The sequence below is a fragment of the Jaculus jaculus genome, chromosome 1 (genome assembly GCF_020740685.1).
Source record: "Jaculus jaculus isolate mJacJac1 chromosome 1, mJacJac1.mat.Y.cur, whole genome shotgun sequence".
Classification (NCBI taxonomy): Eukaryota; Metazoa; Chordata; class Mammalia; order Rodentia; family Dipodidae; genus Jaculus; species Jaculus jaculus.
Genome location: NC_059102.1, coordinates 36116460 through 36131787, shown reverse-complemented (window position 1 = coordinate 36131787; position 15328 = coordinate 36116460). Strand labels below are relative to the sequence as shown.

The following is a 15328-nucleotide window of genomic DNA, read 5'->3' as shown; positions in this document are numbered from 1 at the left end:
AAGCCGCCAGGCTCGGCTCCAGCCGCAGGAAAAGCCAGGTGCGGGGATTTTCCACTCACCCCAGCGCTCTCTGCAACTCAGGAAACGTGAAGGGAGAGTGGCAGTGAGCAATGGAGGAGCAGACCGTGAGGTAGAAGAACACGTGGAGCAGCGAGAGAACCAGAGCAGCTGCAGCTCCCTCCCCTCCCCCACCGCCTGAGCCCAGCTTCAGTGAACAGAGCAGCGTCCCGGGACCCAGCCATGCCAACTTGGGCCAACAGTGGGACCCAAGCAGGAGCAGAGCCTGGCAGCAACATCAGCGGCTCCAGCACTGGTAACAGCGGCCCCAACAGCAGCAGACCCAGTAACCACAGTAGCGGCAGACCCAGCAGCAGCAGCTTCAGTGGCAGCAGTGGCAGTGGACCCAGCAGCAACAGCAGAGGCAGCAGCAGTGGCTCCAGAAGTGGCAGCTACAGCAGCAGCAGCAGCAGAGGCAGCAGCAGTGGTGGGCCCAGCAGCAGCAGCTTCAGCTGCTGACAGACCCAGCAGAGGCAGCTTAGGCAGCAGCATTCCAGCAGCAGGGGTGCTGATCTGCAGGGCCACAGTTGCCAGGCTCAGTTTGCCCAGCAGGAAAAGCCAGTGCCCAGCTCCAGAAATCAGAACAGCAGCCCGACGACCCAGGTAGCATCTTGACTGAGACCAAAATCATCCAAGGTAACTGGGATTGCACCAGGGAAGGGTCTCACTTGGTCACAAGCTGACTTGAATCCCTCAACAGACCAGAAATCTTAACCTCTATGTTGATAGAGGATCTGGTTGTTATAATAACTATTCTGGCATACATACTTGATATATACAGGACATTTCATCCAAAGGCTGCAGAATATACATTCTTTTCAGCAGCACATGGAACCTTCTCTAAAATAGACCATATATTAGGACACAAAGCAAATCTTAAGAAATTCAGGAAAATTGAAATAATTCCTTGCATTCTATCTGACCATAATGGGATGAAACTACAAATCAGTAGCAAGAAAGGCTATAGAGCATACACAAAATCATGGAAACTAAACAACATACTTCTAAAAAATGAATGGGTCAAAGAAGAAATAAAGAAGGAAATCAATAAATTTTTAGAGTTAAACAATAATGAAAACACAACATATCAAAATCTCTGGGATACAAGGAAGGCAGTTCTAAGAGGTAAACTTATAGCCTTAAGTGCCTATTTTAAGAAATTAGAAAGGTCACAAGTAAATGGCTTAATGCTTCACCGTAAAGCCTTGGAAAAAGAAGAAGGCAAACCAAAAATCAGTAGGCGGGAAGAAATAATAAAGATTAGGGCACAAATTAATGAAATAGAAACAAAAAAAAAACCAAAAAACAAAAAACAATCCAAAGAATTAATGAAACAAAGACTTGGTTCTTTGAAAGGATAAACAAGATTGATAAACCCTTAGCAAATCTGACCAAAAGAAAGAGAGAAGAGACACAAATTAATAAAATCAGAGATGAACAAGGTAACATCACAACAGATTCCAGAGAAACCCAAAAAATCATAGGGACATACTACAAAAGCATATACTCCACAAAGTATGAAAATCTGAAAGAAATGGATGATTTCCTTGATTTATATGACCCACCTAAATTAAATCAAAATGAGATTAATCACTTAAATAGACCTATAACAAACATGGAGATCCAAACAGTTATCAATAATCTCCCAACTAAAAAAGCCCAGGCCCAGATGGATACACTGCTGACCTTTAAGGAAGAGCTAACACCATTGCTTCTTAAGCTTTTCCAGGAAATAGAAAAAGAAGGAATGCTACCAAACTCCTTCTACGAGGCCAGCATCACCCTGATACCAAAACCAGGCAAAGATAGAACAAACAGAAAATTACAGACCAATCTCCCTCATGAACATAGATGCAAAAATTCTCAACACAATATTGGCAAACAGAATACAAGAGTATATCAAAGAGATCATTCACCCTGACCAAGTAGGCTTTATCCCAGAGATGCAGGGATGGTTCAACATATGAAAATCTATAAATGTAATAAATTTTATAAATGGGTTGAGGGACAAAAATCACATGATCATCTCATTGGACGCAGAGAAAACATTTGACAAAATCCAACATCTCTTCATGATAAAAGTCCTACAGAGACTGGGAATAGAAGGAGCATGTCTCAATATAATAAAAGCTATTTATGACAAGCTTACAGCCAACATATTACTAAATGGGGAAACACTGGAAGCTTTTCCACTAAAATCAGGAACAAGACAAGGCTGTCCACTGTCCCCGCTTTTATTTAATATAGTTATGGAAGTCTTAGCCATAGCAATAAGGCAAGAGACACACATAAAAGGGATACAAATTGGAAAGGAAGAGATCAAGTTATCATTATTTGCAGATGACATTCTATACATAAAAGACCCTAAAGACTCTACTAGCTTACTGTTAGAGCTGATCAAAACCTACAGCAATGTAGCAGGATACAAAATAAATACACAGAAATCAGTAGCCTTCATATATGCTAACAACAAACACAGGATGAAATCAGAGAATCACTCCCATTCACAATTGCATCAAAAAAATAATAAAGTACCTTGGAATAAACCTAACCAAGGAAGTAAAAAATCTCTACAATGAGAACTTTAAGACACTCAAGCGAGAAATTGCAGAAGACACTAGAAAGTGGAGAAACATCCCCTGTTCCTGGATTAGAAGAATCAATATTGTGAAAATGGCAATCTTACCAAAAACAATCTACACATTTAATGCAATCCTTATCAAAATTCCAAAAGCATTCTTCATGGAAATAGAAAAAACAATCCAAAAATTCATTTGGAATCACAAAAAACCTCGAATATCTAAAATAATACTGAGCAACAAAAATAAGGCTGGTAGTATCACCATACCTGATTTTAACCTATACTACAGAGCCATAGTAACAAAAACAGCGTGGTACTGGCACAAAAACAGACATGTAGCTCAGTGGAACAGAATAGAGGACCCAGATGTAAGCCCAAGTAGCTATAGCCACCTGATATTCGATAAAAATGCCCAAAATACTCATTGGAGAAAAGACAGCCTTTTCAGCAAATGGTGTTGGGAATACCGGATATATATCTGCAGAAGGATGAAAATAGATTCTTCTCTCTCGCCATGCACAAGAATTAAGTCCAAATGGATTAAAGACCTTAACATCAGACCTGAAACTGTGAAACTGCTAGAGGAAAAAGTAGGGGAAACCCTTCAACATATTGGTCTTGGCAAAGACTTTCTGAATACAACCCCAATTGCTCAGGCAATAAAACCACAGATTAATCACTGGGACCTCATGAAATTACAAAGATTTTGCACTGCAAAGGACACAGTGAAAAAAGCAAAGAGGCAACCTACAGAATGGGAAAAAATCTTCGCCAGCTATATATCTGATAGAGGATTAATATCTAGGATATACAAAGAACTCAAAAAGTTAAATAATAAGGAATCAAACAAGCCAATCAAAAAAATGGGCTATGGAGCTAAATAGAGCATTCTCAAAGGAAGAAATACGAATGGCATATATGCATCTAAAAAAATGTTCTACGTCAGTAGCCATCAGGGAAATGCAGATTAAAACTACATTGAGATTCCATCTCACTCCTGTCAGATTGGCCACCATCATGAAAACAAATGATCATAAATGTTGGCGGGGATGTGGAAAAAGAGGAACCCTTCTACACAGCTGGTGGGAATGCATTCTGGTCCAGCCATTGTGGAAATCAGTGTGGACGTTTCTAAAACAGCTAAAGATTGATCTACCATATGACCCAGCTATAGCACTCCTAGGCATATATCTGAAGGAATCATCTCATTTTCTTAGAAGTACATGCTCAACCATGTTTATTGCTGCTCAATTTATAATAGCTGGGAAATGGAACCAGCCTAGATGTTCCTCAACTGATGACTGGATAATGAAGATGTGGCACATTTATACAATGGAGCTACAGCAGTAAAGAAAAATGAAGTTATGAAATTTGCTGGAAAATGGATGGACCTGGAAAGGATTATACTAAGTGAGGCAACCCAGGCCAGAAAGCCAAGCGCCACCTGTTCTCTCTCATATGTGGATCCCAGCTACAGATGATTGGGCTTCTGCGTAAGAATGAAAATACTTAGTAGCAGAGGCCAGTAAGGTAAAAAGGAGACATAAGGGGAAGAGAAAGGAAGGGAGAAGGGTACTTAATAGGTTGATATTGTATATATGTAAGTACAATGATTGTGATGGGGAGGTAATATGATGGAGAATGGAATTTCAAAGGGTAAGTTGGGGGGGAGGGAATTGCCAAGGGCTATTTTTTTATAATCATAGAAAATGCTAATAAAAATTAAAAGTAAATAAAGAAAATATCACTAGAAAGCCTTCATTTGGAAAAAACAACAAGTAATTGTGACATCTCCCTTTCTAAAATCATTTCAGCTGCCTAAATAGTAATGCTTTTGCAGTCAGGTTTGCATTGCTGGTAGAAATCACCCACCCAAGAGCAGCTTGTGGGAAAAAAAGAGATTTGTTTTGGTTTACAGGCTTGAGGAGAAAGCTTCATGATGGCAGGGAAAGTGATGGCCTGAGCCGAGGGGGGACAATAGCAATAGGGGTGTGTGCCAAACACTAGCAAGGGAAAACTGGCTATAACACCCTTAAGCTTACCCCAACAATGCACTGCCTCCAGGAGGCTTCAATTTCCAAATCTTTATCAACTGGGAACCTAGCATTCAGAGCACGTAAGTTTATGGGGGATATCTGAATCAAACCACCATAATGCTTTACAAGTGCTTTCTTTGACACATTTCAGAATATGAAACATCTCTGTTCCACTTAATTTTTCTAGCAGTTAATTTTGTGAAATAGCTTCTTTTATCTTTCAATCTCAATTTTATTTGCTTTATTTTTTTCACTGTACTATTGCTGTCTGAATTTTTGTTTCACAGATATACTGTCTGTTATCTGTCTTCCTTGAATGTGTAAGCTCTATGAAAGTAGGAACTTTTTATTTATTTATTTTATTCATTTATTTGAGACAGAGAAAGACAGAAGCAGACAGAGTATAGGCAATAGACCAGGGCCTCTTGCCACTGCAAACAAACTCCAGATGCATGTGCTATTTTGTGCATCTTGTTTTACATGGATACTTGGAAATCAAATCCAGGCAAACAAGTTCCTTTAACTGCAAAACCACCTCTCCAGCCTGTTTTGTATATCATCTCAATAAGTGAAGCGGAGGGGAGAAGGACAATTACAGGGGAAGATAAATGAGACCTTATGATGATGGATGGGAGATATGATAGTTTATAATTTCAGTCTCTGTCTTCTAGAATGATCAGATATTAAATCAATTCCAATAGTCACATTACATGGACCTATGGTTCTGTTTAATTAGCATGACAAAAAATAGAGAATTTGAAGACATAGTGGCTTCCCTCTGTTCCAGTTTACATTTATATTATACTTTATTTTCTGCTAACATCTTACTTAATAAATTCAATTTTTTTGTCCCATTACATACCAAGAACTCAGAATTTGTGTTATTTTTCAGCAAGGCTTTTCTTAAGGTTGTGTGATTGTAAAGGATATTGTTTCCTCCTATTGTGTTTATAATAATACATGCGTCTAAAGAAATTTTGTGGATAGAAAGTTACTATGCTAGACATCTAACTTGCCCAAACACTTTCCTCACCAAAACAGAGAAAAGCTATTAAAAATTAGACATCAGGGGCTAGAGAGATGGCCTAGTGGTTAAGCACTTGTCTGTGAAGCCTAAGGACTCTGGTTCAAGCTTGATTCCCCAGGACCCACGTAAGCCAGATGCACAAGGGGACACACACATCTGGAGTTTGTTTGCAGTGGCTAGAGGCCCTGGCGCACCCATTCTCTCTCTCTCTCTCTCTCTCTCTCTCTCTCTCTCTCTCTCTCTCTGTCTGTTGCTCTCAAACAAATAAATAAAAATTTTAAAAAATTAGACATCAGGGCTGGAGGGATGGTTTAGTGGTTAAGGCATTTTCCTGCAAAGCCAAAGGACCCAGGTTTGATTTCCTAGGGCCCAAGTAAGCCATGCATACAAGGTGGCACAGGTGTCTGGAGTCATTTGCAGTGGCTGAATGCCCTGGCGCACCCATTCTCTATCTGCTTCTGTCTCACACACACATAAATAAAATAAGTTAAAAATTAGATATTAGCAAGAGTTTAAAATTTTCATATTATCCCAATTAAGAGAAAGCTACTAAAATAAACTTTTTTTTTCTTTTTTCAGGCAAAAGGCAGGATTGTGGTAATGCCAGGTATTTATCTCTCCATTTATTAGCATAGTCCTGAACTATAGTACAGGAAGAACAAAGGAGAGGCATCAAGAAATGAGGGATGGGGAAGGAATTATCATGGTTGATTGTATATAATTATTCCATCCCTGACCCCCATAAACTGATAACCATGCATGATATAAAATGCAGTGCATTCACCCAACTTTCAAAGTCCCCATAGTTTTTAATCTCAGTGATATTCAAATATTCCCATAGTCTAAGATTGTTTAACTGAGCCATAATACCAAAAGAACCCATAATGGCACAGAATAAACATTCACACTGCAAAAGATGTCATTGGGCATAGCAAAGAAATACTCAACCAATACAAGATTTTGTTTTTTGTTTTTCAAGTGTAGGGTCTCACTCTAGTCCAGGTTGACCTGGAATTCACTGTGTCGTCTCAGAGTGGCCTCAAACTCACAGCAATCCTCCTACTTCTGCCTTCCAAGTGCTGGGGTAAAAGGCATGCACCCCTATACCTGGCCCAATACAAGATTTAAACTGGGAAAACATCAAACTCTGTAGTGCCAAGTCCAACAACTCTAGTCAATGGCAAGTCTCCAAGTTCGATAATTCTAACCACTGACAAGTCTCTGGAGTTCCAGTTCCACCTCTCCAGCTAGGCTACTCACAGTCCTGGAAAACTTCATCCATTGCAGCCATCCCATAGTCCTGGCATCTCCATTGGTTCTCTGTTGCAACCCATGGTTCATCTTCATGGCTCCATTGGGTTTCCACATAGGTAATCCAACAAGCCTGCTCTACAGTGCCCAGGGCCATTTCCAAAACACAAAACTGTGTTGCAAATTCAATGACTCTCCCTTTCCTGCATTTGCTATATTCCATAATATCAGGTGAGCTATCAACTTGTTAGTCTTTCAGCATTCAGCCCCTTCAAAAGGCTCTGCATTCTTCCTGTCATTCCAGTATGGTTGTGATCTCTCAATTGCAGCTGAACAGGCAGCAGTTTTAGCCCAAAGATTTCATTTTTCCTGTGCCATATCCTTCTGCTCACACCAGTCTATTTCTATGCAATGCAGCCCTACACAAGTTCTTAGGAAATGGGTGTAACAGCAAGCCTCTCACACAAACTGCTTCTAGCCCAGTCCAGGCAAAGCTCTTTCTCACCCTCATCAGCCAAACCTCATAGTCTAAAGTTCTTACTGTATGAAGGTCTTTCAATTCTGACCAGAATAGTCCATCAAGCTGTACTTACAGCACTGCAAGGTGTCTCTTAGGCCAAGGTTTCAAATCCTTCCACACTCCTCTAAAAAATCAGCTCCAAAAGGCCAAAAGCTGCACAGTCAGGTTTCTAGCAGTAATGATCCCACCTTTACTGTTGCAGTCAGGTTTGTGTTGCTGGCAGAAAACACCTGACCAAGAGAAGCTTGTGGGAAAAGGTTTATTTTGGCTCACAGACTCAAGGGGAAGCTCCATGATGGCAGGGGGAAATGATTGCATGAGCATAGGGTAGACATCACCTCCTGGCCAATATAAGTTGGACAATAGCAGCAGGGGAGTGTGCCAGATACTGGCAAGAGGAAGCTGGCTATCACACCCATAAGCACGCCCCAAACAATACACTCCCTCGAGGAGGCATTACCTCTCAAATTGCCATCAGCTGGGAACCTAGAATTCAGAACACCTCTGTTTATTGGGAGATACCTGAATCAAACCACCACACAAGTTATTAGGATTTCATATAAATAAGTATCAGCAAATAAAATGCCTTAGATAAGTCAATTTGAATATTTAATGAGTATTCATTATTGGAAAATACAAAAATAGATAGGATATAGTGTTTGCCCTACAAGGACTTTTTATAATGAACTGTACAATGTGTTTATACATGAGTGAAGACATGGCTGCTTGACAGTTGCATGACGTAGCACATGCTTGTAATATCAGGCACTTGAGAGATTGAGGCAGGAAAGTCACAATTTCAAGTCAGCCTTGGCAACATAGCAAGTCTGTTAAGAAAGAAGGGAAAGGGAAAAATAAAGTAAAATAGAGGAATATTGAACTTTGAGGTCCCTTTTAACTGTCAAACTATGTTAGCCATTGTTTGGAAAATAAATGTATTACCATTAATCTATAGTTGATGATAACTGAGGAGTGTATTTTAATGCCAAGATGTCTTATTTGTTAGAAGGGGAATATATATTTGCCTTTTAATGCTTTAACCCTTTAAAGCAGTGAGGTAGACAGTATTATTGCACTTTTATTAGAGAAAAAAATATCTAAGATCACACAGCTGTTTAGAGCTATAGTGGCAATGTTAGAATTCTAATCTGAATCAGACTATCTAGCCTAGGCTGACCTGGAATTCAAATTCACTATGTTTCAGGCTGGCCTCAAACTCACAGAAATCCTCTTAACCTCTGCCCCCTGACTGCTAGGATTAAAGGTGTATACCATGATGCCCAGCTGTTTAAACATATATGTGTTCTTTTTTTTAGACAGCATCTTAGCCTGTGTCCCAGGCTGGCTCAAAATAAAGATTCTCCAGCCTCAGTTTTTTTTTAATATAAATATTTTATTTATTTATTTGATAGAGAGAAAGAGGCCTGGTGGGGGGAGAGAATAGGTGTGCCAGAACCTCCAACCACTATGAGCAAACCCCAGGTGCATGCTCCCCCTTGTGCATCTGGCTTACGTAGGTCCTGGAGAGTTGAACCGGGATCCTTTGGCTTTGCAGGCAAACGCCTTAAACACTAAGCCATCTCTCCAGCCCCTATCCTCAGTTTTAAGTGAGGCACCACATTGCTTGGCTTGTTCTATTTCATGGCTTGTAGCACTCACACACATCAAAAGCAAACTGACCAACTCTGAAAGAGTATATAAAAAACATGGCAAAGTGCTTGTTGTCTCTCAAACATGAGAGCCTGAGTTCAATCCCATGTTTTTTTTTTTCTTTTTTTTAAGTCTAGGAGAACCCTGAAGAATGACACTCCAGGTTTTCATCTGGCCCCTACACACAGTTGTACATATGCACATCTGCACACATACACACACATGCACACAAAAATACATATCTTAAGGTGCAAAGTACACAACTAATGCCATTTAAAATATTTATTGAAGCCGAGCATGGTAGCACGCACCTTTAATCCCAGCACTCGGGAGGCAGAGGTAGGAGAATCACCATGACTTTGAGGCCACCCTGAGACTACATAGTAAATTCCAGATCAGCCTGGGATAGAGCGAGACCCTACCTTGAAAAAAAAATATTGAATATACCTTCTGTATTAGTAGCTAAAGGCAATAATAAATTAATTTCATATTTATAATTGCTAATATAAATTCACAATGTGACTTTTATAAGTATGTTAGAAATTATCAAAACAAATCTCATGAAATACTTGATTGTGGGGCTTTTATAAGTAAAATTAGATTCTTTAGTAAAGTGAAATAAAATTAATATTATGATAATTAGCTGTAGCAGTTTGCTTATTCACAATTTAGTGGAGTCAGTGTACTCTTAAATCTTAGGCCAGAGAGAAATCTTGCAAGTTTTCTCTATCAGGTATGTTTTTAGGGTAGTTTTATAGCTTTTTTCTCAACCCTAGTCTTTCTCTTTCATTTTAATATGATTTTGCTTAAATTGAAGAGGTGTTTTCCTTGCCACAGAGCAGTCTTTTTAGGTCTAAAGATAGTAATGCATAGCATTGTCATATAAACTAATTGAGGTTCTATGATAGAGACTTCATGTCCAGAGTCTGTAGCCTAGATCTTCTTTATTTTCTGAGTTGTTCTGACCCACATGGAGTTTTAGAATGGAGACTTCAAGTACAGTAAGCTGTTATCCTTGCTCTTTAAGTTCTATGCAAGATTCTATTCCACTCAATATATCTCACATGTTCTTTTGAACAGGCGGTGGCATAACAGATAGAAACCTGCAAAGGATCCTTGAGGGTTCTGGCGCTACCGAATTCCACTGTTCTGCTCGGTCTTCTAGAGACTCAGGAATGAAATTTCGGTAAAAATATATTATTTGACTTCTGCAAAAAGAATGAGATTAATCTTTACTTTTGTATATAAGAAATCCTTAATTAAAGCCTGGTACTGTGGTGCAGTCCTGTAATCCTAGCACTACAGAAGTAGAGGCAGGAAGGTCATTCTCTGCTACATAGCAAGTTTGAAGACAGCTAGGACTACCTGAAACCCTCTCTCAAAAACTTTTAAAAATATTTATTTTTATATTTATTTATTTATTTAACTGACAGCAAGAGGGAGAGAGAGAGAGAGAGAGGCCAGGGTGTGCCACTGCAAATGAACTCCAGACGCGTGTGCCCCCTTGTGCATCTGGCTAACGCGTGTCCTGGGGAATCGAACCTGGGTTCTTTGGCTTTGCAGGCAAATGCCTTAACTGCTAAGCCATCCCTCCAGCCCTCACAAACATTTTTAAATTAATGCCATAATGGAATATGATGAAGAGTATGTAGTCAGTTTTACATTTCTAAAATGGCCTTGTTCTTCCTTTAAAAAGTAGGATCTTCAGAATGTAGGTGAACTTACTAGTCTTTGTTAGTCTTGGTAGTTAGTTACCACTATCTTGGGTAAATCTAGTCTGTGTTTCTTCTACACACAGAGAGATGATGTATAAATTCACTGGAAATGATTGTCAGTTAAGGCATTGCTGAATTTAGTTACTAATAAACTAACTTCTCAGCAAATCTTCATATGAGTCCAGAAATGCACATGTGCCCATTCCCTGTGCTTTCCTTCTACCGAGGGAAATAATAAACAGGGAAGACTGATAGCAACTTCTGTCTGTCCTACGGTCAGCATTTAGTCTTCCCTCACCTTTGCTTGCTACTTGTACTTATTTTGAAATTATAATGTCACCACTAAGAAATTTAAGCTACTGTGTTTGGAATTCTTTTTTATGCTTCAGAGGTTTTCTGTAATTTAATAGTTGAATCTTCCTGTTTATTAGTTGGGAAAAATGCAATGAAAAAAAAGGAAGAGGCTTAGAACTTACATTTCTAGGTATAAAATTAAAAATACTGTCTGGTAGATTTAACAATTAGATATTTCAAGTAATTAATTCATAAAAATTATTGAATTTGGTAGTCCTTGGTCCTAGACCTCCCTTTATTCGTGAGCCATAGAAGAGCCTATAATATGAAGCAGAGGAGGGCTTTTATTTAACAACTATAATGTGAGGCAGAGGAGGGCTTATTTAACAACTTAAATGATTTATTATTTCTATTGCAGAAATTTCGCTGTTGCAATGGGAGCTTCTCTTGCCAATTCAGAATATTCTCTAAAGGTAACAGATGTAACCAAAGTAAGGACTTTGAACGCGATTGCAAAGAATATCCTGGTTTAGTAAAACCTCAGTGAACAACATGGCTATCATAGCATAATCCACAGTTCTCTGTGACACAACTTTAACCTTCTCTGGCCAGGATAGTCAGTCTTTGTTAAGATTCACATGGCCATGGACTACGTTCCTAAGAAGAAAAGGAAACTGAAACAGAGATAGTTACTTCCTGTGCTTAGTCATTGCTGGCATCATGGTTAAATTTGGTCTGTGCTTCTTTCGCAGAGAGGCTTACTTAGTTTTCAGTGGAACTAACTGATGAACTGAGAAAATTCAACTGCAAGGTATGAAATCAGAGTGTGGCTTTAGGGTCAAGTCAATACCAGTTTTTCTGCTTTTTCATTTGTAAAATAAAAATTTTTATTCTGTTGTGTGATAATCTCTTATTCTTTCACTGAATATTGTCAGCCACATATGAGTTAGAAAATTGTGTTTCACTTTTCCATTTCCTTTAGTTTCTCTGCATTATGTACTCATTAGATAAATTGCTTTAGCAGCATGCAAAAGGTGTAGTGAAATGGTACAGCATAACAATGCCTAGACTTGGCCTGGGGAGATGGTTCAGTGGTTAAGGTGCTTGCCTGCAAAGCCTAATGATCCAAGTTCAATTCCCTAGTACCAACGTAGAGCCGGATGCACAAAGTAGCATCTGTTTTTTATTTGCAGTGGCTGTTAGAGACCCTGGCATGCCCATTTTTGCTCTCTTTCTTTCTCTCTGTCCCTCTTCTCCCTCTCTGTACTTGCAAATAAATAAAATCTAGAAAAAACAATTCCTGTATTTGGCCTTGGGATATGGTTCAGCGGATAAAATGCTTGCTACACAAGCATGAGTTCCTGAGTTCAGATCCTCAGAACCCACGTAAAAGTTGGATACTGTAGTGGAAGCATCTGTGATCCCTGCATGCATATGATGAGATGGGAGGCAGAGACAGGAGAATCTCCTAGAAGTTCATGGGCCAGCTAGCCTAGAGAACACAGCAAACAAGGTAGAAGGTGAGGACTGGCACCTGATGTTATCCTCTGACTACACGTGCACCACAGCATGCACCTGCCACACGTGCACATACCCCCTTCCACCCTTCCCCCCAAAAATCTAAGACTTGGCATTTTTTTCTTTCTCTTATATTTCAGCATCCGAGATGTTGAAGAAAGAATATTATGTGTCTTCCATTGTGAAAGTCTAGGTTTCTCTGGGTCTTCCAGTGGTCGTGATAAATGGTGCTGGCAATACAGTAAACAACAAATCCGTTTATCAGTTTGGAAGGTTCAAGGAATGGGCCAAGAGACTTCCAGCTGCTGGTGTGAGTGGCATGGCGATGGCTGCAGTTAAGAAAGGCAAACCAGAGCTCAGAAAGAAGGTGCACCCAACGGTAGCAGTTTGGCAGTGGAAGTCATACTGAAGGCAGGGTGGTATGTTGCTTTATTCCGAAGATAAGTCAGGGGTTGAAGTAAAGATGAAAGGACCTGTCATCACAAAATCATTTGCAAAGGAGAGTGCAGACTGTAGCCTAGGATATTATCCTGGGCAGATAGAATTGCATGTTTCTCCAATGTATTTGTAAAATAATAATAAAATTTCACTAAAAAGTATTTGCTGAGCTGGAGAGATGGCTTAGCTGTTAAACGCTTGCCTGTGAAGCCTAAGACCCCAGTTCGAGGCTTGATTCTCCAGTACCCACGTAAACCAGATGCCCAAGGTGGCCTATGCATCTGGAGTTGGTTTGCAGTGGCAGGAGGCCCTGGTGCTCTCCCTCTGTCTGTAGTTCTCAACTAAATAAATAAAAATAAAAAAGTCTTTGCTTCTCCACCCATCAATAAAATCTCTAGACTTGGGAAGCAGGATATAAAAGTTCCTGGAGCCAGGTGTGGTACATCATATGTGTAATCCCAGCACTCAGAAGGCTGAAGTAGTAAGATTGCTATGAGTTCAAGGCTAGCCTGGGTTACATAGTGAGACCCTGTCTCAAAAAATTCTTAGGCTCAGTATCATAGACATGTGTAAGTAAATATGATTTAAGCCAAAGGAAGGGTAGGACTCTTTACAATGCATGCTTCAGACACGAAATGGCCTGGATATTCATGACCTTGCAGTGCCTGATACTATAAGACCATCCTAATAGGAGGAAAAGATATGACATCAAAATAAGAGAGAGACTGATGGGGAGGGATATGATAGAGAGTGGAGTTGTGAAGGGAAAAGTGGGTGTTATATGAGAATTATCATGGTTTGTTGTCTATAATTATGGAAGTTTTCAATAATAAAAAATTTAAAATATGATTTAATATTTTGGCTTGATCCACTCCCATGCTTGAACTATGTGACTCTCCAGAAAAAGAACATGCCCTATCATCTCTTTTTTTAAAATTAGCAAAGTATGTGAGAGATGATGTGAATTCCTTGAGGCTTAACAACAAATTCATATTGTTTATGAGACCTGAATATTAGGCTCCTAACCTCCCACATCTTTAAGAGGTTTCTGGTATATGGATATGGTACAAAGAGCATTGCTCCTGGATAAGTCAGACATACCTGGAATCATATATTTTTTCTAGTTTGACCAGGAGAAAGTTGATTTCTTGAACCTTAACTCCTTCATTCCTCAATAGGAGTGATAACCATAGTTTCTGGCTAACTGGTATATCAAAGCACCGGACACATAAGAAATACTCACTAACTGGTAATTCTTTACTCCCATGCTAGCTTTCTAATATCCATCTTTGAAGGTTTAAAGCTGTTTCCTGGAAGCTAAGCATAAGAGTGTTGAAGCCAGTGCTTACTTTGTGTCTTCCACTATATGAATAATTATAAAAAGCACATGGTAATCTTGACCTTGATTGTTCCACATTTTAGTCCTGTTTTAAAATATTTTCTGATGATTTTTTGGGTTTTTTAACAGTATTATTAATATTGGAAAGTTATGGGACTATTTTTACTTGCTTTCATATCTCCCATCATATCCACACTATACTCACAGTATCTATTCTGTTTAGTGGGAAAGGAATGCTGAATTGGGAGTCAGCACCTGGATTCTGGTCTTGATGATATTGGTTTTGGATATCTGGAAAGAATAGACATGGAGGATTTATATCTCAACACAATAAAGGTTATATATAAAGCTCCTGAAGCCCAAATAATACTTAATGGGGAAAAAGACTCAAGGAGTTCCCATTGAGATTAGGAACAAGACAGGAGTGCCTACTCTCACCGCTGCTCTTCAACACAGTACTAGAAGTTCTAGGCCAAGCAATAAGACAGGAGAAAGAAATAAAAGGTATTCAAATTGCAAAGGAAGAAGTCAATGTAGCCTTATTTGCAGATGGCATGATCCTGAATATAAGTGACCTGAAAGTCCCCATCTCAAAACTTCTAAAAGTGATTAATTTCTTCAGTAAAGTGGCAGGATACAAAATTAATGCACAAAAGTCAGTAGCTTTTCTATATGCAAAGGACAAATAAAAAGAAAGAAATCAGTGAGGCTTTCCTGTTTTCAATAGCAACAACACAAAAAAATTAAATACCTTGGAATAACACTAACCAAGGATGTGAAAGACTTGTATAATAAAAAATAAAACACTCAAGAAAGAAATTGAGGACTTCAGAATATGGAAAGACCTCCTATGCCCCTGGATAGGTAGAATCAACATTGTGAAAATGGCAGTTCTACCAATA

At 39.2% G+C, this 15328-nt stretch overlaps 1 protein-coding gene across 1 annotated transcript in view; it reads left to right on the top strand.

The window, feature by feature from the left end:
- Positions 1 to 12037, top strand: part of Cutc (cutC copper transporter) — a 31430-nt gene extending 19393 nt beyond the window's left edge. Inside the window, exons 7-9 of the mRNA XM_004669877.2 lie at positions 6281 to 6308; positions 10203 to 10308; positions 11550 to 12037. Of these exons, the coding sequence (XP_004669934.1) occupies positions 6281 to 6308; positions 10203 to 10308; positions 11550 to 11664 (249 nt within the window). The 3' untranslated portion in view covers positions 11665 to 12037. The remainder of the gene's footprint in view (positions 1 to 6280; positions 6309 to 10202; positions 10309 to 11549) is intronic.
- Positions 12038 to 15328: the final 3291 nt, after the last annotated feature.